Source organism: Beta vulgaris, chromosome 7 (assembly GCF_026745355.1).
Source record: "Beta vulgaris subsp. vulgaris cultivar EL10 chromosome 7, EL10.2, whole genome shotgun sequence".
Classification (NCBI taxonomy): domain Eukaryota; kingdom Viridiplantae; phylum Streptophyta; class Magnoliopsida; order Caryophyllales; family Amaranthaceae; genus Beta; species Beta vulgaris.
This window is the reverse complement of record NC_079208.1, coordinates 12,244,013-12,270,443: the sequence shown is the minus strand read 5'-3', so window position 1 is coordinate 12,270,443 and position 26,431 is coordinate 12,244,013. Positions and strand designations below refer to the sequence as shown.

Sequence of the window (26,431 nt, the reverse complement as noted above, 5' to 3'; positions counted from 1 at the left end):
CAAAAGGTTTGATCTTGAATTGAAATCACAAAGCACTAAATTAAGGTTCTTGAAACACTCTCTAGAAAAACTAATAATAAAAACTCGGAAGAGACTAATAATTCTGATTTTTTCCTATTTATACAAGCCCTAAAAAAATAGCCAAAAGTCTCGAAAAAAAGGGCCCACATTCATTAAAAAACCGCGTCTCGTCAGTCGCCCGATCGGGACAAAGATGCCCGATGGCATCGGGCTCCAAAGCGAAGGAAAAAAACCAAAAACCATCAGCTGCCCTATGACATCGGGCGCTATGATAACATGGCAGGCGAAAGTAGCTGGCAGGGGCGCCCGACGCTGGCCAGGTCGCCCGATCGGGCGAAACACCGAAATACGACTGGGCGTTGAACGCCCGATCAGGCCCGCAGCAGAACCATAAAAGTTGTCTCTTCGCCCGATCAGGCTGGGCCGCCCGATCCTGTCGGGCCGATCAGCATAAGCTTCGTTTCTTGTTCGTCCTTTGCTCAAAGTCCCGGAAATCATCCTCGGGATCTAGAAACTTGGCATCTAACCTCTCTAATCCAATGTGCAATCATGTAAAGTAGGTAATAGCTTCCAAACCTACAATCTAATACAAAACAGCAAACCACAACTAGATGGAGAGAGTTAGTACCAAATGGCTCCTAATAACCATAACTTTTAGCACATAAATAGGGGAGAAAACTCTATATAAAACCATAATATCAAACTCCCCCAAGCTAAACCTTTGCTTGTCCCTAAGCAAAGCACAACATGAATATGAATAGAATTTGCTTCACCCCTCAAAGTACGAAACTCAAACATTTTGACCTCAATAACCTTCAAGCAAGCAAAGTTCAAGTTCAGTTGAATCAGATCACTTTTGACTACCAATCACTTAAACAATTATCCGAAATAGCAGCCATACATAACTTGCATATCTTGAAAAGGGACTCACCAAGGTGTCACTCCTCTCAATTTTTGTGGCGAGCATAAAGTGTGCCCGAACGCTCACCAACCCAACCATAATATCCCTTCCCTCTCACACTCTCATGTGTTTAGAAAAGGTAAAATATCGCTCATCCTACTCAAGTCGACTCGAATAACAAACTTAAACTTCAACTTTGGCACATTGACTCTGTATCATTCCAATAAACATTCAAACAAGTGCTCAAAAGGTCTTTCTGAGGGTTGTAATGGGGCTCGGGTAAAGGTATGGGAATTATTTGGGGAATGTGGTGGAAAAGCCCAGAAAAGGGGAGCAATCAACACTAGTAGAACTAGGTGTGGTAAAAACAACTTCCATGGTCTCAATCACATACCCAAAATAATGACCAACTTTAGATTTTTCGAACCAACCAAATTGTCTCCTTGATAGTTTTCAGCAAAATGTATTGTTCTGATTTTTACTCTTTTTTCTTTCATGACTCGTGACTTCTTGATTCTTTTCATGTGTTATTTTCAATTTTTTTATTTTTTTTTTCTTTGTTTTCTTTTCTCTTATTCACTTCACCTCATGTCAACATTAACATATTATTTCCAATCAACCCGAAAATCAACCACAGAACATAATTCTAACCTAACGATGCTCCCCCAAGCTAGGCTTGGGACAATAAACATTGAAAAGGCTCAAGGCATGTAATGTGGCTTGATATGATCCAAAAATCATTAGGCTCAGCGGGGCTAGGAGGGAAATGATTCTTTTTAAAATTCTGAGGCCAAAAATCAAACAATTGAATGCCTCTATCACAGCATAATGTCATTAGAAATCAACGAGTACAATGCCAAAGTGAAGATAAGAATGATATGAGGAACTAACACACAAGGATAATTCGGACTAAATATGCATCCGAAGGCTCGAATGAATCCTTACAATGTAACCAGTTCAAGCATGCAGTTAAAGTAGGTGTTTTATCATCAAAATCTACTCAAGACCAAGGCAATCAAAGATCACATCACAACATCCCAATCACGAATGCCCGACTATCCAGTATAATGAGTTAAATCATTTTTCAAGGCAAAGTTTGGGGCACAGGGAAGCAATTAGACTATTCAATTTCAGCTCGTATTTTTGGTATTTTTTCAGCAATATTTCATTTTTTTGTTGTCTTTGTTTTTATGAAAAAGAAAGAAAAAAAAACAGTTAACTAATTAACTAACTTAACTAGCCTAAGAACGCAGTAAAACTAACCTACCTAAGAAGCAATAATAGTGAGAGTGATACTTACAAAAGTCCTCCCCCAAGCTGAACGTGGCAATGACCTCATTGCAATAAGAGGAAGGAGAGACATGGATATCAGTCATCCATGTGCACATCCTCACTAGCCTCATCTCCATCCACCTCCACCGGGCTGACTGTAGCTGGGTTCCAAGTATACCAAGAGGGATGTGCATCATGCTCAGCAATGCGATGCAGGCGACAGTTCTCGTCGTACATCGAATACAAAGCCAGGTGCTGATCATTGGCCAATGTATCAACCCGCTGACTGAGATTCTGAAGAAGCACACCATTGGCATCATCCTGCTGGCTGATGCCCTGAATGGCCGATGTGTTGGCTGCAATGCCGGTATCCATACGCTGAAGCAGGGTCATCATCTCTTGAAAATCAAAGGAAGGAGGAGCAGTAGAATATGGGGGAGGGGGAGCATCAGAAGATGAGGGATATCCTGGGTGGACGACGGTATAGGTACGCTCAGGATCGGGGGCGAGGGTGGGAAAGTCAAACCGCAATGGGAAGGTGATAGTGAGGTTGGCCAGGTTTGATTTTGGCCAAAGGGTTAGGTAGGTCAATGGAACGCATTCCGTTAACTTACCACTGGTATGTATGTCCAACCAATGCAGGCGAGTGAAATAGGCATAGTCCAACAGGGTAGGTCCTAAGGCGGCTGATAACGAGTCTCGTCAAAGTCGGAATGGCCCTAGCAAAAAGAGTGACTAGCCCCCCGTTCACGATGGGCCGAGAGGAGAACTCCCATCGGCGCGCCGCTTAGGGTATGTGGTGGCAATACGCTCCATTTGGAGCGCAACATGGTGAGGGATGTTGTAGTGGAAGCGGCGGGGAGTGCCCCGATACATGAAGCTACCTATAAGATAAAGTTTATCCCCTCGAATGAGTTGCCCTTCAACCCTCCCAAACAAGGTCTTTGACATAAAACGAACCCAAATTTTAAAGATGGGTTGGTGTATGTACCTAGCATGGCAATGTTGCAAGGTAAAATCAGTTTCATCCCCTGTTATGGCATAGTAAATGTCCCTGTGATGATAGTCAGGGTGATGCCCAATCTCCCCCCGGTTGAGGACACAGAGTATGCGAGCAAACTCCGGGAGGGTGAGGGTAAAGTCCCTATTTAAGAGCCGATAGGAAACATGCGAAATTGGTCCTGAGCGAGGGTGGGTCACGTTTAAGCTACTGTAGAATTCATACACAAGCACTGGATATGTGTTGACATGAACAGGATAAAGGGATTCCATACCAATTATTTTCATAAAATCTCTAAATTCATTAGCAATTCCCAATTTATCCAAAAATTCAATATCAAGGAACGTTATAGGACTTACCTCGCGCCCCTTGAGGCGCTGAAATCGTTCTCTTTGTTCCTCCGTGGAGAAGATGACGTCCGGGAAGGTCTCATCTCGGGGAATTTCCGGTGGTGGTGGTGGTTGTGAGCCCGTTGTAGATTTTCTTCACCTTGTGAACATGATGCTAGGATGTGCAAAATTTTGAAGCTTCAACTCACTCTCTAATGGGGGAAGAGAGGGGAGAACTTGTATCACTCAAATCTCACTTTAATAGTAGAAAAGATGAAGAAGAAGATGGAGGAGAGAGATAGAGTGGGAGAAAAGGGAAGAAAGTGGAGTGACAGATGAGTAGAAAGTGATGTGAGAAAAAAAATTTGGGAGAATTTGAAGATGTAAGTGGGGGTCTTCAATGGTGGAAGGAGAGTTTGGAGAAGAAGATGAGAGAATTTGGGGGTTAGGGTTTAGAGGAGAGAGAAAGTGTGAGAGAAAGTGAGTGAAAACAAGGGGGAAAGCCCCTTTAATTTCGCCAGCCGGTCCCGAGCCCGATCGGGCGTTCTGGCCCGATGCAAACTCGCCCGATGCCATCAGGTGTCTGTCAGTTTTTTCAGCAAAGTAGAATTGGTTGCGGGCCCGATCGGGTGTACACGCCCGATCGGGCGATTTTTTCTTCTTCCCAATTTTGGTTGCGAGCCCGATCGGGCAATCTCGCCCGATAAGATCGGGCGTATGGCACTTCCTTGATGTTTTTGTCGTGAAACCTGTTGACGGAACTTCGCCCGATCGGGCGTCCAGGCCTGATTCCATCGGGCGCCCGTCTTTTTTATCAGTTTTTGGTTTTCGTTGCGCGCCCGATGGCCTCGGGCTATGCTCAGTAAGCAATGGCTCGTGTTTTTGAGTGAACTTCTCCAGTTGGTAAGCACTCCTGCACACATGTAACCTGAAGAGGAATATCAGTACCCTCTCACTCTCTCACCAAACTACAAAAATTAGCAAAGTAAAAAATAAAAATCTAGAAAAAACTACGAAAGAAAAGGAAAGAAATCGGGTTGCCTCCCGATTAACGCTGGTTTATAAAGGTCTCGCACGACCATAATGCTTCATCCCTCAGACAGAAGGGGATGGGGGTTGAAGGTATAACTCCTCCACAGATCCAACAGGGATTCCGGTATAGTACAACTTCAGACGTTGTCCATTAACTTTGAACTTCTCACCTGTTGCATTCATCACCTCAATAGAACCAAACTTGTTAGTGTTAGTGACAGAAAAAGGACCAGACCACCTAGACTTCAGCTTACCAGGAAAAAGCTTTAGTCTAGAGTTGTACAATAAAACCTTATCACCAATATTGAACTCCCTGCTCAGAATTTTCTTATCATGCCATCTCTTAGTGCGCTCTTTGTAGAGACGCGAACTATCATAAGCATTTAATCTAAGTTCATCAAGCTCATTGATTTGCAATAAACGCTTTTCTCCTGCTAATTTAGCATCAAGGTTCAACTCTTTAACCGCCGAAAAAGCCTTATACTCCAGTTCGACAGGTAGGTGGCATGCTTTTCCATAGACTAGTCGATAAGGGGTGGTACCAATAGGGGTCTTAAAAGCAGTTCTATAAGCCCATAAGGTGTCATCTAACTTTATCACTCCAATCTTTTCTCGATTTAGCTACCACTTTCTCCAAAATAGAATTTATTTCACGGTTAGACACTTCTACTTGCCCACTTGTCTGAGGGTGGTATGCTAGGCCAGTCCTATGGTAGACACCATACTTTTTGAGTAGGGCTTCAAAGGTTCTTTTGTGAAAGTGGGATCCACCATCACTAATGACAACCCTTGGTACCCCAAACCGTGGAAAGATAATCTTTTTAAACATTTTCATGACGACCTTAGAGTCATTGGTTGGTGATGCAATAGCTTCTACCCACTTAGATACATAGTCAACAGCAACAAGTATGAAATTATTGCCTGAGGAAGAGGGAAAAGGACCCATAAAATCGATACCCCACACATCAAATAGTTCAACTTCCAGGATGGGGGTTTGGGGCATCTCATGTCTACGGGAAATATTGCATGTTCCTTGGCATGCATCACAAGACTTAACAAAAGTACTAGCATCATGAAAAATAGTCGGCCAATAAAAACCAGATTGAAGTACCTTTTCTACTGTTTTGGAGGGCCCAGCATGGCCTCCACATGGAAGGGAGTGAGAGTGCTTCAGAATGTCATGCACCTCCCACTCTAGGATACATCGCCTATAGATGGTGTCAGCACAGAGTTTGTAAAGCAAAGGGTCATCCCAAAAATACTGTTTGGCATCATGTAAAAATTTCTTTCTCTGCTGGTAGCTCAGCTCTGGAGAGGTTTGTCCACTCACACAAAAGTTGGCGAAGTCCGCATACTACGGGGTAACAGAAGTGACTGCCAGGAGCTTATCATCAGGAAAGGAGTCATCAATGGGTAAAGCTTCTTCCATATCTTCGTACTGCAATCGGGACAAATGGTCAGCCACTACTTTTTATGCACCCTTTTTATCTTTGATCTCCAAGTCGAATTCTTGGAGCAGCAAAATCCACCGAATGAGTCGAGGCTTGGCCTCCTTTTTGGCGAGGAGGTACTTCAATGCAGCATGATCGGTGTAGACAATGACTTTAGACCCAAGCAGATAGGTCCTGAACTTGTCCAGTGCATAGACCACAACTAAAAGCTCTTTCTCTGTGGTGGCATAATTAACTTGAGCTTCATCGAGTGTCTTGCTAGCATAGTAGATGGCATGGAGGATGTTGTCTTTTCTCTTACCAAGGACAGCTCCCACAGCATAATCACTGGCATCACACATAATCTCAAATGGGAGGGTCCAATCTGGAGATGGGATGATGGGAGCAGTAATCAGAGCTTGCTTGATCCTGTTAAAAGACACTAGACACTCATCAGTAAACAGGAACGGGGCATTCTTGAGGAGCAACTGAGTAAGTGGTTTAGCAATTTTAGAGAAGTCCTTGATAAAGCGGCGATAAAATCCCACATGACCAAGAAAACCTCTAACACCCTTAACATTCACAGGTAGGAATGGCAACGGGTCGGACTTGGACCGGATTATGCATAATCCGACTCCGACCCTACATAAAGTCGGATTTTAAATCCGAGATCCGACTTTGAAAATTCGAATCCGACCCGACCCAAAATCCGAACATCCGACTCCGAGATCCGACCCGACTTAAAATCCGGACATCCGACTTAAAATCCGAACGTCCGACTCCGAACCTGATTCGACTTATTTTTCTTCCAATTTTTTAATCATTTTTTCTGTGGGAAAAGCCTATATAATACAACTGGCTGAAAGTCGAAGTCAGATTATACATAAATAATACATTACATAAATAAGAAAAAAGGATTGATTGACTCAAAGTCGTAGTCGGATTCGATGTCGGATTATTTTATGAGATCCGACTCCGACCCTCCTCCGACTCGGAGTCGGATTTTTTAAACGGAGTCGGAGTCGGATTACTTTTTTGCCGGAGTCAACTCGGATTTTTTCCTTCGGATCGGAGCGGACTAGAGTCGGATTCGGATTGGATTGCCATCCCTATTCACAGGAGGGGGTAATTGCTCAATCACTTGAATTTTTGCTTTGTCCACCTGGATGCCTCGTTCAGAAATAATATGACCAAGTACCACTCCTTCAGTAACCATGAAGTGGCACTTCTCCCAGTTCAATACAAGGTGGACATCCTCACATCTTTCCAGTACTTTAGCCAGATTCAGCAAACATGCATCAAAATCAATTCCATACACACTAAAGTCATCCATAAATACTTCCATGATGGACTCAATAAACTCATAAAATATGGCCATCATACAACGTTGGAAGGTAGCAGGGGCATTACATAGGCCAAAGGGCATCCGTCGATATGCAAAGGTACCATGAGGACATGTAAAGGTGGTCTTCTCCTGGTCATCTGGGTGGATAGGAATTTGGAATAAACCAGAATAGCCATCTAGATAACAAAAATGAGAATGACAAGGTAAACGTTCCAACATCTAATCAATGAAGGGAAGAGGAAAATGGTCTTTCTTAGTGGCAACATTTAATTTCATATAATCAATGCACATACGCCACCGATTAACTACTCTTGTAGCAATTAATTCATTTTTCTCATTTTTAACTACAGTAGTACCGCCCATTTTAGGAACCACTTGAACTGAACTCACCCACTTAGAATCAGAAATAGGATAGATAATCTCTTTTTTGACAACTTCCTGCATATTCGGGTTCAAACGACGCTGACCTTGTATACTAGGACGATGATCATCCTCAAGATGAATTTTATGCATGCAAAAGTCAGGGCTTATGCCTTTCAAATCATCAATATGATATCCAATGGCCTTTTTATGTTTTCGCAAAACAGACAAAAGTTGAGACATTTGCCCATCATTTACTGCAGCACTAACAATCACAGGGCAATTTTCAGAATCATCTAGAAAAGCATAATCGCAGAGAAAGAGGAAGGGGTTTCAGTTCAGGTTTCTTTACCTCTACCGGTTGAGTAGCACATACTAACCGTTCATCCTCATGAGTGGTAATACCGTCAAGCTCGACACATGTAAAAGCTGCTTCCCAAGCATCCACTTCAATAGTCCGGATAATATCATCACCTGTGGAAGAGGTAAAACAAAGCAAAGCCTCCAGTGGATCCCGCAGAAGGGATTGAGGCATGTCATCATTAACCAGTACATCAATGACGTCTATTTTGTAACAGGCTTCCTCTAGCATGGGACTTTTCAAAGCATTGGTCAAACTAAAAGTTACCTTGTCATCCCCTACAGTCAAAGTCCATTTCCCATTTTTAACATCTATGACAGCTCCAGCAGTTTGAAGGAATGGTCTCCCTAAAATGATTGGGATTTGAGTATCCTCTTCCATGTCAAGCACAACAAAATCCACAGGAATATAAAATTTACCTACCCTCACAGGAACGTCTCTAAGATACCTAGGGGTATTTAACAGAACGGTCAGCCATTTGAAGAGTAATGTTGGTACATTTTAAATCTCTCATGTCAAGCTTTTTGCAAACAGTCAGGGCATGACACTAACACTAGCACCTAAATCACATAAGGCTTTGTCAATAAATATGGTGCCAATATTACAAGGGATGGAGAAACTCCCCGGATCTTTCAATTTAGGAGGGGATTGATTTTGCAAAAGAGCACTACATTCTTCAGTAAAGGCAACAGTTTCTACTGCATTAAAGGCTCTTTTCCTAGTCAAAATTTCCTTCAAAAATTTAGCATATGCAGGTACTTGAGTAATGAGTTCAGTAAATGGACAGTTACCTGAAGATTTTTCACTACCTCCATAAACTTACCAAGTTGGTGATCCAGCTTATTCCTTGATAGACGAGTGGGGAATGGTACCTTTATCGCAGGAGTGGTGGAGGAATTTTTTCAGGTACTGTCTGCTTCTCTGCATTTGTGTTGGTGGTAGCCTCAGGAGCTGACGAAGTTTCAGTGACGTCTGCATTTTTTTCTGGCTCAACCGGACCATCCTTAGGCATTGGGGGACCATCATAATGTGTTCCACTCCTAAGAGTGATGGCATTGGCAGTGTCCCTTGGTTGCATTGATTGAAGGTAAGGCCCCAGGTGGCCTACTAGCAGAAGAACTAGCCAACTGAGCTAGTTGAGTCTCCAACATCTTGTTATGCGTGCCCAAATTTTCCAGTTGAGCTTTTGTGTCAGCTTGAAAAGCATTGAACCCTTCTGCATCTGGAACATCATATTCTTCAACCTGTCATGGTGGGTCAGCAGAGGAGCAGGCTGTGGAGGTGCTTGATTTCTCTGAAAACCAGGTGGAGCTTGTTGTGGAGGTTGGTATTGTTGACCCTGTTGTTAGGCGGATATGGTTGTTGAGGTTGAGGGTTCAACACATTAGTACTCCTATATGAGAGGTTTGGATGTGTCTTAACCCAGGATTATAGGTGTTGGAATATGGGTTGAACTGGTTCCTAGGTTGTGACTGGAAAGCATTGACGGCCTCACAGTTATTTCCCACGCAGGACACTCTTGAGAGTTTGCCGATATTCCACAAGCATCACATATATGCACATTATAGTTAGAAGCACTAGCCATCGCATTAACACTCATGTGGGAGGAATCATTACCTAACTTCAGGGAATCAATCTTCTGAGTTAGAGCACTAGTTGCCCAGACAGTAGGAAATGGCTTCAACATCATGTTTACCTCCCTTTTTCAAAGAGGAACGAATGGTAGAGGCTTGATTAGATGCTAGCTTCTCCAAAAGTTCATACCCTTCCTCAATTGCTTTATCCATGAAGAACCCACCAGATGCTCCATCAATTACCCGTCGTGTATTTGCATCAACTCTAGTGTAGAAAATCTGACACAAGTACCACTGGTCAACCCATGATGAGGACATAGACGCTGCAGATCCTTGAACCGCTCCCAAGCTTCATATAGAGATTCACCAGGATCTTGGGTGAAAGTAACTATACATGTCTCATACTGCAGTTTTCTGGTAGGGTACCACTTGATGAAAAATCTTGGAAAGTTCTGGCCAGGTGGTGATGGTGGAAGGCAGCTTATTATACCAGAACAAAGCTTTATCGCGCAGAGAGAAACCAAATAGGAGGAGTTTCATCTCATCAGGAGTAACACCAGCTTGCTTCTGAGTAGCACAACACTGTAAAAATCTCTGCATGTGCTCATTTGGGTCTTCAGATGGTAACCCAGCAAACTGATTGTTCTGAACCATATTCAGAACATGAGACTTGATCTCAAAATTTGTAGCAGCAATAGTGGGCATCCGTACCCCAGTAGGCACTTATCAGGAGATGGTTGTGCATAGTCTCTGAAGGTTCGAGTAACATTTCACCCATGTTGAAGTAATAGGTGAGGTGGGGGTTTCTTGGTGTGGGGAAGATGGTGGAGAAGGTGTCTTTTGGGAGGGTGTCCCTGCAGACAGCTTAGCTTGTTTAGTTTTCTTTTTGAGTCTACGAGCGGTCTTTTCAATCTCCGGATCGAATGGGATGAGATTTGGGGATTTCAATTTCCTGCTCATACACCAAAAACACTAAAACAAACGTGAGATGCTCCAAAGAACAGGTGTTCTTCAGAGTAGAGATTAGTTTAATACTATAATTCAGACAAAATAAAATAAACCGTCTCCCCGGCAACGGCGCCAAAATTTGATAGGCTAAAGTCGTATCACCTAATCAAAAATAACCTAAGGTCCACTAACTAGTAGTCAGGGAAGTTAGGATCAAATCCACAGGAAGAAGTTATAATATCGTATCTGAACTCTAATATTACACTAACGAAATCAGATGAATGGTTGTGTTACTAAACTAAACAGATAGCATAATTAAATATGAAGGTGTAAATATATTAATAAAGTACTAGAATCATGGATCACTATGCATACAATTCGGGAAATCAGGGATAAATAATAACTACCTAGTAAGTCAACTGTCTATGGCACATGTAATTTCTCTCGAACATTGCCTCCCTCAAAGATTACCCAGCCGCTCTCGCATAGTCAACGGTCACTTTGCCTAATAATTGAAAGCCTATACGGTATCTCTCCTCTCGAAGTAGATTCAGTATTTCAACAATAGAAATATAAATCAGGCCTAACTTATAATCCTAGCATGAAGAATCAATCAAAGGAAACAGTTGAAATACAAGATAATCCGTTGAATCCTAGTTTTGATGATGACAAAGAAACAAAGATGCAAACTAAGTAGTAAACTAATGAGTTATTTAAGTGTATGATGTTTAAGGTATCAATGAAAGGAACTGGGAGATAAGAAAGTCAAGGAAGAAGTCAAGAGAGGATTTCAAAGGCTAAGTAAAGAAGTTTCTATAAGTTGATACTGGAGCAAGCATTGGATCAAGAAGAATAAAAGCTAGGCGTTTTATTTCTTAGTTCCAGTGTAAAGGAACAAAGTAAGGATGGTAATGAACATTGGGAGTTTTATTTGAGAATGAGAGTTTGTTCCTTTGTAAGGAACAAACTAAGTGGCACTAAACGAATCTGTTAAAGGAACTTGGTTTATAAAAGGAACTAGACTTAGGCGTGCAAAAATATAAACGGTACAATTATGCAATTGAGTAAGTCATGCTTAAATTATAGGAAATTAGTTTTATCTAATTTAAAATCAGTTTTAATAGAAAATCTGTTTAAGCAAAAGATTTTGTTTTTCGGAAAATATAAGAAAATAATTATCCGGTTTTTCAAAGAGTTTGTTTAAAAGATAATATTTTATTAAAGATTAAAAATTCAGTTTTAATAATAAAATCTGTTTTTATGTCTAACTGATTTTCGGATAAAACTCAAGAAACTCCTAATCTTTAGGAGTTGTGGCTTAAATATATCCACGTTCAAAATGAGATCATGGGATCATGGGACATGATGAGAAACGTGCTCCTTAGGGGAAGGAACATCATGGGTTAATGGACTTAACATGTAATCGAGCTTTACTCCCACGTTCTTCATGATTGTCACTATAAATATTGAAGTCTAAATGAGTTCCAAAGTGTGTCTGACTAAGTAATTAAGTGAGTTTAACTAATTAAGTGGTGCCTTCATTCTCTCATAATAGCCATTTGTTCTTTGCTTTCTTACTCTAATTCCACTAAGCTTATTTTGATCAATTGTATTTTGGTTTTTGGGGTAAGGGAACTTTGAGTGAAATTCTGTAAAAGAAAGGCTTTGAGTTAAGCTTGTATGAGTGAGAAAACTTCGAGTGAAGTTGAGAGGAACTACTGTTAAGGGAACAGTGGCTCAGGAACTTGAGTTTAGGAACTCAAGGTGTGGCTCGAGTTAGAATTAGGTTGTAATAAAGTTGTTGGCCAATTAGTGAAAGAGTTGAGTTTAAAATCCCAGTGGTCGAGGTTGTTTTCTTCTTGTTGGGCCCAAGAAGTTTTTCCTGTAAAAATCCCTTGTATTCCTCTAGCTTGTTTATTCGTTTAAGTTTTAATTTCCGCAAAAAGTTACGTTTATTTCTACACCTATAATTCACCCCCCCTCTTGTAGTGTTCCTAGGGAAATAACATAATCAAACTAATCTATAAATCCCTCATTGCATACATAGATCTCTATAATTCTAGATATAGAACTACTCACTCATAATAATGAAAACAATAACAAGAATCATATAAAAACTCATACTTTGAATCATGGCAAATAACTAAGAAAATAATATAATTAACAATGGAAGATATAACAAAGAAATAATGAAGAAAGATTACCGAATAATATTGAACTATGAATAAGCAAAAGGTTTGATCTTGAACTGAAATCACAAAGCACTAAATTAAGGTTCTTGAAACACTCTCTAGAGAAAACTAATAATAAAAACTCGGAAGAGACTAATAATTCTGATTTTTTACTATTTATACAAGCCCTAAAACAATAGCCAAAAGTCTCGAAAAAAAGGGCCCGCATTCATTAAAAAACCGCGTCTCGTCAGTCGCCCGATTGGGCCAAAGATGCCCGATGGCATCGGGCTCCAAAGCGAAGGAAAAAATCAAAAACCATCAGCCGCCCGATGAGATCGGGCTGACCCGCCCGATGACATCGGGCGGTCTGATAACATGGCAGGCAGAAGTAGCTGGCAGGGGCGCCCGACGCGGGCCAGGTCGCCCGATCGGGCGAAACACCGAAATACGACTGGGCGTTGAACGCCCGATCGGGCCCGCAGCAGAACCATAAAAGTTGTCTCTTCTCCCGATCGGGCTGGGCCGCCCGATCCTGTCGGGCCGATCAGCATAAGCTTCGTTTCTTGTTCGTCCTTTGCTCAAAGTCCCGGAAATCATCCTCGGGATCTATGAACTTGGTATCTAACCTCTCTAATCCAATGTGCAATCATGTAAAGTAGGTAATAGCTTCCAAAACCTACAATCCAATACAAAACAGCAAACCACAACTAGATGGAGAGAGTTAGTACCAAATGGCTCCTAAGAGCACCATAACCACAACTTTTAGCACATAAATAGGGGAGAAAACTCTATATAAAACCATAATATCAAAAGTCTCTGCGAGTAGTCCATAGTTTATCAAACTTAGAAGGGGGGGATTTTAGACTACTCGGGAGTTGTAACAAAACAGAAATTGGACAATGATCCGAAGAAGTAAATGAATGATGCGTTATTCTAGCATTTGGGAAGGCATTTAGCCAAGAAAGAGTAGCTACCCCTTTATCTAAGCGTTCATAAATATTATTAACATTATCACGAGATTTACGCCATGTATAAGGATTACCATGAAATGGAAGCTCTAAACAATCAAAAGATGATAATAAAAATGATTCATGCAAGCTAGTGTAGAAAAACTAAAGGTTCCCCCCCCCCCCTTTGTCTAAATGTGAACATAATTCATTAAAATCTCCCATACCAAGAAATGGACCACTAATATGGTTAAGAAACTCAATAAGTTCTTCCCAAAAAGCATGCTTTAGGTTGTAATAATTAGGAGGAGCATAAATAAAAACGAGAGTAAAACTAAAGCTTGATGTCATTACCATTAAATTACAAGCCCAAAAGCGAGAAGATTTTCTTATAACAGAAATTTTAAAAGGATTACAAGATGAATCATTCCACAAAATCCACATACCACCTGCTAATCCAAAAGAGGGGAGGAAATCATGATGAGCAAACCCACAATGTCTTACCCACCCTAAAGAAGGAGGGGTGGATACCTTTGTTTCACAAAGCACCATGATACTCACCTTATTTATACTAGAAAACGATTTGATTTCCTCTAACGCAATAGGCCTTCTTGAACCTCGAATAATCTAGCAACTAATAATCATGATTAACAAGGGATATAGAAAAGACACACATGCTTAAGGTATGCTCCTCTTCAGCTCAGAACTAGCTGAATCTGCTTCTACCATCCCCTTTCTTCTTTTAGTTGAACTAGAAGAAGAGAGATGTTCAGATAAGCTAGCCACTGCAACCCCCATACTCTCAATATGCTTCACAATAGAACGGTCATAATAGATAGAATGGAACGAGCTCTCAGGCAAGGTATAATCCTCACACATAGCATCATCAATAGGATCGTCCATAATATATGTATCATCCTCAACATCAGAATGACCATGAAGATAGGAAAATAAATCATTACCTTCAACATCATCAAACGGAGCAGCAGGCAGCACATCAGTAGCAAATAAATCCTCCGGATATACCACCCGGAGAGGAATGGGACTAAGCAAAGCATCATGGCCGGGACTGAGAAGGGGGGAGGGGCTTCAACATAACCTCTCCTTATGGGCACTAGGGGTGCACATCCATAGGAGAGGGAGCACTCTTAATAGCAGCAGAAAAGGGGAATGGGAGCACAACACAGTTACTCGATTCATCATCAGAGGAGGGAACATCCACAACCAACTTATGATCAAGCACACCTTTGCCTTTATCTTTTTTAAGATGGAGAGACAACATATGTTGGCCCTTGAGTTTTGAAGATGACCTAACCACAAAAGACATAGTATATTTTATTTATGTTGTTGCAAGGTAATTCATGCTTGAGCTAAGAGAATACTTGATTGAAGATTAAAGCGGAGAATTAATAAAGATCAAAGTAAAGATGTTCGAGAGATGAATAATCAAGCATGGAATGAAGATTAGAATACATTAGGGTATTTATTAATCTTCTTGTTAAGGTTGAGTAAAAGCTTAATTAAGTTCGTAATGAATTTTCAAAGGAACTTGGTTCTGTTCCCATGAAAGGAACAGACCTGGCACTATAGGAACAAGGCTAAGGAACAGGACTTAAAGATTAGGGAACAAGACTCAAAACTAATTTAGGAACTCCTAAATGACTCTAATAATGTGCGCCTAAGTGAAATTTGTGCCCAATATAGTTGTTAGAGTTTTTAGGGATATTTTGACTAAGATCCACTATTTTAGGAATTTAGTTTAAGTTTGTTAGGAAAAGATTTTTAAAATATTTTATGATTTTAAATTAACTGATTCTCAAATATTATCTTTTAAAGTTTATCTTTTATCTTTTATATTTTTTTAAAAGATTTAGATTTCGAAAATTTAATATTTCCGGTTTTTAAAATGTTTCGGATTTTTTAAATATAAAACTGTTATTTCCGGTTTTATAAAAGATTTTGAAAAAGATATTTTTCCTAAAAACTAGCTAAAGTATTTTATTTATTTATTTCCTAAAACCTAGATTGCACGCCTAAAACCTACAGCTACACGTTTTATGTAGTTAGTGGATTTAGTGGATTAGTTAATTATCCTCCAAGTATTTATTTAATTAAATAAGTTTAATTAATCTCCAAGTTTGTAAAAACCCCGTAATGTGTTACTGCTTCTATGAAGTGAAGTAGTGGATTAGTGGATGCTTTATATGCCATGGAATAATTAATTTAATTTAATTAATTAATTAAACATCAGGGAGATCATGTGTTAATGGTGTAATTAGTGGAGAACATGTCTTGTCTTAATTGTCTATAAATAGGCGCCTAATTCATTTGAGCAAAATTGTGTCTGACTTAGTTAATTTGCCTTAAGTTATCTAAAGTGTCAGTGCCTTTTCCTTAAGAGAATTCATACTTACATTAATCGAGTTTATTACTCTTCCATTATTTTATAAAGTGTATTTTTGAGAAAAAGGGTTTGAGTGAACTCTTTGTAAGTGTGAGAAAGCTTTGAGTGAAGCAAGAGAAAGAGAAAGAGAAAGAGAAAAGAACTTCGAGTGAAGTTTCAGAGAAACGTCAGTTGTGGGAACTGTCGTTGGGAACTTGAGTTGAATGACTTAAGTTGAGAATCGAGAGAAAAGTAATAGGTTGTAATTAGAGTTGTTTTGGCCTATTATAGTGGAAAGTTGTTTAAAATCCCTTGTGGTCGAGGTTGTTTCTTCCTACTATGCCTAGGAAGTTTTTCTTCGCTAAATCTCTCATGTTCCCATTGTTTGTTCCCAAGTTTACTTTTAATTCCGCAAAAAGTATAGTTTATTCTCTGACTATAATTCACCCCCCCCTCTTATAGTGCTCATATTATACAACAACATAGTTGTCTTAGACATAGATTGCACTTTGGATTCAAAAATTACAACACATTTGCCTCCTTGAGCCTTTCCAACACCAGAAAAAATATTGCGGGGAACTTCTTAGGACCATCACCAAATATATTACTAGAGGGACCAAGGCGAGACCTTGAGACATGCCTAGGCCTAGCCTCCCCAAATTTGCTTGCTCGGCTGTGGTGGGAGGCATGACTTACCTATTAGCATTGCCCAAGAATTCAGCTATCCACTTTTTCTTAGGATTTTGCAATAGTAACACCTTTCTTTATTTTCGAGGTGGAGTAAGAACCGGACAGAACTCAATAGTATGAGCATCACACCCATAGAATGAACAACCCACAGAAAAATCTTCATACCATATTAGATAACCACAATCAACACCACCAGCACGTTTAATTTCAGCATACTCAACAAGAGGGTCAGTAATATCAACTCTGATACAAGCACGAGCAAACCTTATTTTATGCCTCAATAAAGACCTAAAGTCTAGTTTGATCAAAGAGCCAACAAAGTTTGTAGCCAATAGATTAGCAACAGATTCAAAATTCAGCAACTCAGTAGGAAAACGAGGGATTCTTACCCATAGATCAACCCATTTGATCTCTTACATGAAGGGATCAAAATGAGCCCTCCATGGATAAATGACAAACAACTCCCCCATAACATGCCAAGGCCTTTCTGACCAGACAAGAAAAAGGTCATCAGGATTGGCAAATCGAATGAGAACCCAATGATTACCCATATATATCAAGATATTCAAAATCACCTTTACAAAAGTTCCAGTCAGCCCTATTTCTAGAAATGATAGTTCTTATATTAAATAGTTCTCCTAGCATATTTCCCTCAAGTCAGGTTTGAGACAAATCAATAATGTCACGCTGAACTTGAGGAAGGTCATCTAAAATAAGGGCTTCGGGAAAAGAAGGGGGACCAGGAAGGTCAAGAGAAACAGCATGCAAGTCAGCATTAGCAGGCTCGAAAACATGAGCACAACTATTAGGGTTAGGGCTATGATCACCAAAATTACTATCAACAGTATGATTATTTAAAACAACATCTTTAAAAGTAGGAGAAGAAACCATCTTACTAAAATACTGAAAAGCAAAGACAATAGTTATAATTCGCAAGAAGCAGTAGCAAAATTTAGAAAGAAATAGAATTGAGACAGAATACCCAATTACCTGAAAACTAGCGTATTTATAGAGAACTTGCCAAATTACCAATAAGCGATAAATGTACCTTACTCGAGTCACAACAGGGAGTTTTCTCATCACATTAAATGTGAATTCACAAATAGTGGATCCGTACTAGTATTATGATAATGCATTCGTTGAGATATAAGATAGTTGTAATGCATTGATTTGAGATGAAGGTAAAAGTAAAGTTAAAGATTTGGTGTCATCAGTCATGCTTGATAGAAATCATAGGATAGATTGACATATTGAGTGCAAATTCCTTCTTAGATGTTCTGTAAAGAAAAAACTTTTAACTCAATACTTAATTACTTATTCTATGAGAGTTACTACTTAAAATTAATTTGCACTTGTAGTTTTCACCCGGCAGTCACCCAATTTTTTTGTCTAGATGAATTTTTTCTTGTTATTATTTCCTAATACTTTATTATTGATAACACTAACATCAGTTTCCAAACTAGCCTGAGATCTTATCTTTGACTACCAACTGCTCACTTCTTAACCTATAAAAATTGGCGTGAACAAAAATGTTGATTATAATTAGGACAACTTTTCAAATTGCAATTAATTTAATTTATTTCGAGAGGAGAATGATTTTGGATATATTATGACATTTTGTATACGATAAGAAATGCAAGATATAGCTGTTTACAAAATCAATAAGCAAATGACGATTAGAACCGCTGGGACGTCACAAAAGACCCGTGGAAAGTGAACAGTGTTCACTATATAAAATCTTTTCATTATCCATGCCATGCCAAAGTCACAGAAAAAGCTCCTTTGCAAGAAAGCGAATATAAATATGCCTTCCTTTTTGTCACTATATTTGCCTAAACTTTACTCAACTTCTAGACCCCAAATTTGTGCCTTTTTCCACTAAAGAATAACTTGAGTGAGCAACAACCATGGACCCCACATCTTCCTTCCCACAATTTCCTCCAATCACAACCGAAAATTTCACTCATTATTATAACTTTGCTCAATTTTCTTAATTTCGTCATTCATACCCATTATTACAATAATAAGTTAAAAGTATTATACAAAATTAAGGGTCCGTCATACTCATACCCCCCAATTAAAAGTTCTAAACTTATTGTGTGTTACAACACTTCTCCCCTCATCTCCTTTTGTGGGGGGAAACATTAATTATGGCCTTAGAGATTCACATTTTTGTTGTATACATACATGATAATCAAATAAAACAATATAATTCCTTAACTTACCCAAAACAAAACTGAAAAACCTATATTAAGTTTAATGTAATCGACAAAAATCCCATTTTCTTTAGACTAGCTCATCACCACCACCACCACCTCCACCACTATGTCCACCGCGACTAGGTAGGAATAGGTTGCGCTCCGACGAAGACGACGAAGTGGATATAGTAAGCATGGCATTGCAATCAGAAACACTATCTTGCAAGCTCAAAAGTAGCTGAGAAGTACTAAAAGTCATGGAAGGTTTAGTTTTTGGCACAATTGGCACTTCAGCCTCACCAACCAACATTTGCACCACACATCTCATTGTGGGCCTTGCCATTGGATCAGGCTGAGAACATGCTAACCCAACCAATAACACTCTCCTCATTTCTCCTTCATCGTACTCACCATTCAATCTTTCATCTGCAGCCTCTAACAACCTCCCTTCTCTATGCAATTCCCACACCCATTCCACCAAATTCCCCTTATTCCCATTCCTTTCCTTCTCTATCGGTCTCCGCCCACTCGCAACCTCGAGCACCACCGCCCCATAGCTAAACACATCGGTTTTATCCGTGGCTCGCCCCGTTAGGAGATATTCCGGGGCTAGATACCCCATTGTCCCAGCCGCCACCGTGGCGTCAGGGGATTTATCATGCTCCATTTGTCGGGCTAACCCAAAATCACCTAACCTTGCATTGAATGCTTCATCTAACATAATATTACTTGTTTTAACATCCCTATGTACTACCAAATTCTCACATTCTTGATGTAAATATGCCAACGCTGAGGCTACCCCATGTAAGATTTTTCTTCTATGTGGCCAAGATAATACCATTCTTGACTCAAACAATGCCTTATCTAAGCTTCCATTTGGCATTAAATCATATACTAATAAAATTTCACCCTTTTCATGACACCAACCTTGAAGTCTAACTAAATTTCTGTGCCTAAGTGTTCCAATTATTGATAATTCGGATAAGAACTCATTCTTCCCTTGCCCTCCACTTTTATGACTGCATCTTTTTACCGCAACTACATGTCCTGTTTCAGACAAAATTCCTTTATACACCGTTCCAAATGCCCCATGCCCGATCACTCGAGTCGAATCGAAGCTTTTAGTAGCAAATCTAAGCTCCTTGTAGCTGAATTCCTTTGGCATTTTAATGATATCAGTCGCCAATGAACACGAACTCGAAGTTGGAGGGAATTTGAACTTTGATTTCTTTGAGAACACCCAGAATATAACTCCTCCAAATATCACTAATAAGAATGCACTTGCTGTGACTACTCCAGCTACCGCAACTGGGTTATGCTTGCATAACTGATTGTCACAGGACCCTGATTTACTCTCTTTCGACATCGATTTCGACCCTGAGGGCGCAATCGATGGCGGAGGAGCGCGAGATGCCACGACGTTTGTTCCACCAGCTCCAGGAGTTGGAGCTGGTAGAACAGCTACAGGAGGAGATAGCTGAGGCACCGGTGAAGACACAACTGAATCGAAAGACGAGCTGAAACTCCACCATTCAATACTATGAGTCTCAGTACTCCCCTGAGTTGACCCAGTAAAACCAACAAACATATCATCACTTACAAACTCATCCAAATCTAGATCAAATGAAAGAATTGGTATCTTAGGTTTGATATTAGAATATGATATTGACACACTAAAAATCTGAGTCAACCCAGAATACTCGATCCAAGCATTGATAAGATTCCCACTCTTCAAATCTACATTGATTGAATCAAGATCACTTACATGGGTTGAAACCATTGATCCAAGATCCAACCCAACATGGTTGGAGTTTATATCCTTAAATTCAACATCCATAAGAGTATCAAACTCAACTGCAACAAAACCTGAGTTCGAACCCTGGCTAAGACCCAAAAACGGACCAGCACCACCAACAGAGTCATCAGTAGGAGATAACAGAAAAGCTAGCCCACCTCCAATGGAGGAAGGGTTTAGGTTAGTGATGGTGAATGAGAAAAAAGTTGTGAAGCTCGCCGGAGAATTTGTCCCCGGAAGCCGGAACTTCACCGGACGTGAGTAAAATACTTTTCCGGCGCCGGAGTTTGGGACGGGTAAGTCTCGGGTGAGGTGGACGCTGCCATTGTTTAAATGAGCATCGCCGATTACTTTAAGACTCGCTAGCGTAAGCGTTCCGAAGTCGAACTCCGTCGTATCGCCGTCGCTAGTGGTGGTGCTGGTTGTGGTGGAGGAACAACAAAAAAGAAGCAAGAGAATAACAGTGGTGAATGTGATCAATGGTGTTAACATTGGATCATCAGCGGAGATTTTTGGGGTCAAATTAAATTTTTGGGACTAGATTGTTTAGTGGAGAGGAGAGAGAAAGTGTGGAGTGAAGGTTGGATAGTCTGAAATAAATTTGATTGCAGGAAATGGCAGAAGATGGGAAACTAAGAAAGTGAGGAAATACTGTTGAGAATCCAAAGTGAGGTTGAGGATGACAGGTGGAACAGAAGCCTGACACGTTTACATTTCCAACGGTTATTTTTTTCTGGATGTTGATTGAAAGAATAATTTTTTTCCTATTGTCCTATTATTACTTAAAGGAACACTATTTCTGGTTTTATGTATCACTTAAGTTTGTTTTAATAGTTTAATTCAGTTCAGATCAAATTCTCTCATTTTAAAAGAATAGGGGTAATGTTTTGTATTTTTGAAATGAATTAAATCGAATTTAATTTAATTTAATTTATCTCAACTAAATTATACTGTATTTAATATGTTTGAATTGAACTCAACTGAATTAAAAATATGAGACGAAACTAACTAAATCTCTATTACATAAGGGAAGGAGGGAGCAACGGTGTCCTCTTTTGAACTGACTATTTTGCCCCCCTTCCCTTTCTAAATTACAAAAAGAATCTCAATACCAAAATGGGGGTCAAACAAAGCCACCGGAAATTAATTTCAACAATCACTCAGAAATCACTTATATGAGGAAACTTTATAAATCACTCATAGAATTGAGAAAATCACGTTGTAAAAATCACGCAAATCACTCAAATGATCAGGAAACTTTACAAAAACTAAAAATTAACTTACAAACTAAAACTAATATATTAGGACGTCAATACATACAAAAACATTCACAAAATTCACTTACAAATCATTGTTCTTAATAACCATTCACAATTACATACTCACAAAAACTACCTATAAACACAAATCTGAGAAAAGCATAAGATTTTGACAGTGATATCACACATTCGTCCATCGACGATTTGCGAACTTTCAAACAGGTACATAATTCTTTTTAATCTTCAAAGTTATTTCACATTAGTCGACTATTATGTAGTTGAAAAAATGGAGATAATAGGAATTAGTTGAAAAGGGTTTTTATATAATTAGACTTAAATTTGATTCATTTTCATATATCTGAAAACAAGGTGTATATGAAATTTGATTCATTTATGACACTGATGAAAAAGTTAACGATTTAGTTCTTTTTTTAAAAATTCCAATATAAATTTTTGCCCAAAACTTTTGCAAAATATCCATATTCAGAAATAAATTTTGAAAAACAAAACAATATCAAACCTTTTTGCGAACAACTTTTGCAAAAATCCATTTTCAGAAAAAAAAAATTTACATTAACTTGCGAAATCAAATTGTGTATGAAAAATTTAAAATTTCGTTTCACCTATAATTGAAACTCAAATTGTTAAAATTTAGAAAAGGAGAAAAATAAAAAATGACCATTTCATGCGAAATCAAATTGTGTATGAAAAACTTAAAATTTCATTTTAAATATAATTGAAACTCAAAGTGTTAGAATTTAGAAAAGGAGAAAAATTAAAATGACCATTTCATTCAAAATCAGATTGTGTATGAAAAATTTAAATTTTTATTTCAAATATAATTGAAACTCAAAGTGTGAACATTTAGAAAAGGAGAAAAATTAAAATGATGAAAATTTTTAAACATCAATTTGTGAAATCAGAATTTAGAGGTTAGACAAGGAAAAAAAACTGAATTGTCTTATACTTTTCGGTTACAATTTTGGGATCAGAGAAATTACTGAAATCCATATCAAAAACTATTATAAATTACAAAAATGAATAAAACCAAAAAAAAAAGAACATGACGATATTTCGTAAAGAACATTATACTGATTATAAAAGAACATGCGCATATAAGACTTGAGAAACAAAAAACTATTCAAAATCACAAAAATGAAAGAATGTTATTCAGAAAATGGAGGTGTACTTAAATACTAACTTGCATTTTCAGTTTATTTACTACTTAGTATTAGGCCTAAAAATATCATCGCACGCATCGCGTGCACAAAAGACTAGTTGAATATATCTGAACTAGATTGGTCTAAATTAGACTATGTTAGTTTTCATTGATGAAGTCCAAAATAACATAGCCTAAAAATATCTTATGTGCCCATTGTATGTCATACTTTACATAATTTAATCATTACCTGAAATTGTTTTATACTTACTCAGTTTTTCAGTACTTGAATCGTTTTTTATTTTTGGCAATCATTTATTACTTGCAATCATTTTTTTTTTATTTTTGACAATTTATTCTCTCATTTTCTCTCCTATCACATAGGGTTCATTTTTTTATCTCTCTATCTCCCTGCTCACCTTGATCCTTGTGCAAAAAGAAACGATACAAACAATGAAAACAGAGGAATTATAACTAAATACATAACGTTACGAACAATTTGCTAAAAATTACCTTATATAAATGTTTTTTTTGCGAAAAACTACTTAACAAAAGAAACAAAACCTTCGAGTGATAACCCTTAACTTTAGCTTATCTTCAATGGTAACCCAAAATTTTATTTATTTTTAAAAGTAATCCTTTGCCAAAGAGTTAAGCACACACTTAAGTGTTAAACTTTCATTTTAGTTTCAATTAGACTACCAAACTTTAAAATATTTCATTTTGGGTATGTACTCAAAACTGACAGGCTTTAATTTAGGTACTCAACTTTGATAACTTACCGTTATTAACACACAAAAAAAGAAAAATATGACATGACATTAATTATATTGATTTCCAAGTTTTTTTTCTCTCTGCTCTAATTCATCACCTCTATTTTCTCTCTTCCCCTGCTTCAACTCATCTGCTCATTCACTCACCCCAACCTTTGTCCTCTCTGTCGGCCGCCGCACAATCTTTCCCGCCGACCGTCGCAAAGCACGTAAAACAAGTCATCGGATGATGAGAATGTAATGTCTGGTTCCAATTATCTCTCATCCACTTCCACCTTATCTGCGTCTTCATCTTCATCACGTTCATCAATTTCAGTTTCTCTATACTCTTAATGATTATCTTCTCCATGGTCATCATTTTCATCTTCTTTGTCCTTGTCATCTTCAGTAGGAACAACGAATTTTAGTTTCTCTCCCTCTCGTTGCTCCTCTTTCTCACCGCTATTTCTTCTTCTTTTTTGCTTGTATCTAAGACGTCATCTTTTGTTTCTTCAATTTCTGAATTTTGGAGTTTGAAACTAGAGGTGATTATGTGTCGGGCGTGACCAGTTTTGGGTCGGGCCATCCCATAAAAAATGTCCTTTGGTCGAGCTAAAGCTGCTGGTCAAAATTCGGGCCAAATTTTTGCGCACAAAGCCAGTTATTTTCGGGACAAAAATAGCGGGTTTGAGATCCAAAATCGAGTCGGACACAATTTAGATATATGAGTAATTTTCGACTTGTCCAAAACCCGTCCGAAAGCCAAAAAAAATCGGGTCGGGGGCCGTGTCTGAAATCAGGCCAAAAATTTCTGCCCAAGCCCGAGAAAATTCTAATCGAGCTCATTTGATCAGTTCTTTCTGAAACTAAAGGCTCACACCTTGGTTTTGGCCGGGTGAACTACTACCTATCTGGTTCAAATACAATTTGCCCATAAATGTACCTAATCAATGAAACATTCAAGAGAATATGCATGAACTCACACAAGTTTTCAGCATATGTTTGCAACTTGTGTACTCTACAAGAGTTAGTATCAAGCAATAAATGAATTCATATACCATAGCAAAAAATGATCTTTAATGGAAAAATAACCCTGTCAAAAGGAGAAGAACAATTGGAAATAAAAATTAAAATCAAACCATGAACAAAAGGGTGAACTTTTTCTTGAAATTGCCCAGAATTATCGTGTGGAACAGAAAAATGAAAATAAAAGGCCAAAATTTTGGTACAATTAAACAAACTTAGTAATTCAGCACAACAAAGCCAAGATAACTAAGAGAAGAGAAAACGACCGGATTAGCGGAATAAAACCATAAAAAATATCATAATAACTCAATTATGAATTAGACCCATAAGACAGTAGCATTGTTAGAAATTAAAGCAAGAAATTGTGGAAGATAAGAGTAGAATAACCGCACCAAACTACCGGAGCCATTAGTGATACCGCTACTAGTAGCATCAGCCTCCAAGCTTTCCATTGCCGAAGGTATTCAATGAACCACCGTTTACTTTGAATTGATTAATATTTTAATTATTAAATTCGCAGCAAAAGGCTCAATAAACCCTAAAATGAAGAACATTGTAAAACTATTTTTTGGCAGATTGATGTTGAGTTCCATATCCCTATTAAAGTCACTTTTAAATTGATTATCATTCAAACCCTTAGTAGCAGATACTCTCTTTAAACAGTGAATAACTATCACTTTTGTAATTAATGTCATGTCATATTTTTCTTTTTTCTTGTACAGATAACGACAAATTATCAAAGTTTAGTACTAAACTAATGTCCATTAGAAATGATTAAATGAAATATTTTAAAGTTGAGTAATCTAATTGAAACAAAAGTGAAAGTTTAGTACTCAAGTGTGTCCTTAATTCATTTGGCAAGTAATATAGTAAAAACATGACATTAATAATCATTAAAACGTAATTTATTTTCTAATGTTATTCTTTTACTTAACTTAAGTTAACCTAGAGGAATATGGCCACTATTGTTACCTTTGTCAAAAAAGAATTTATATAGTAACTTTGTGCCTCAATTTTATAATTTCTCACAAATTTTACTAAAATTGCTCATATACTATTTTTTAGATTTTAATAGAATGGTATAGTCACTAGTATTGATAGGTTGAAAATCTTCGAATATACAGACTACTAACGTGGTCAATTTTTACCCAATCTTTCTTTTTGGACTTCACAGGCATAAGACATTCTATCATGTTCGTACACAACGTCATGGAGATTGGAGAGCGTAAACTTCAATTTTCAAATTTGTTTTTTTCCTTAAATTTAATGTTTTTTCTTTGTCCAGGACAGTGGTTAAGAAAACAATAATATTATTGATTTGCGATAAACCAAGCCAATTAACTCTAAAGATGCCTGCAGTTTGGCGCTGTTGTTTAGAAATAATATAAGAGCAACATAATAGAGACAGGGAAGAAAGTCGACAAGGTGGGTAGAGGAAAACCAGTTAAATATGTTATCCTACGTGGCATATGAAA

At 38.3% G+C, this 26,431-nt stretch overlaps 1 protein-coding gene and 1 non-coding gene across 2 annotated transcripts; one reads left to right on the top strand and one right to left on the bottom strand.

The window, feature by feature from the left end:
- Nucleotides 1-9,925: 9,925 nt before the first annotated feature.
- On the top strand, nucleotides 9,926-10,031 carry LOC125492086 (small nucleolar RNA R71). Its single transcript, XR_007268533.2, has one exon. It is a non-coding gene; the product is annotated as a small nucleolar RNA R71 (small nucleolar RNA).
- Nucleotides 10,032-18,701: 8,670 nt separating this feature from the next.
- LOC104908932 (L-type lectin-domain containing receptor kinase VIII.1) lies at nucleotides 18,702-21,468 on the bottom strand. The gene has a single exon (XM_010698103.4). It carries the CDS (start codon nucleotides 21,250-21,252, stop codon nucleotides 19,054-19,056), a length of 2,199 nt encoding a protein of 732 aa, XP_010696405.1. The 5' UTR covers nucleotides 21,253-21,468; the 3' UTR covers nucleotides 18,702-19,053.
- Between the last annotated feature and the right edge of the window lie 4,963 nt (nucleotides 21,469-26,431).

Bases quoted from the DNA above. Each gene is read 5' to 3' on its own strand.
- LOC104908932 (XM_010698103.4), bottom strand. From the start codon at position 21,252: ATGTTAACACCATTGATCACATTCACCACTGTTATTCTCTTGCTTCTT.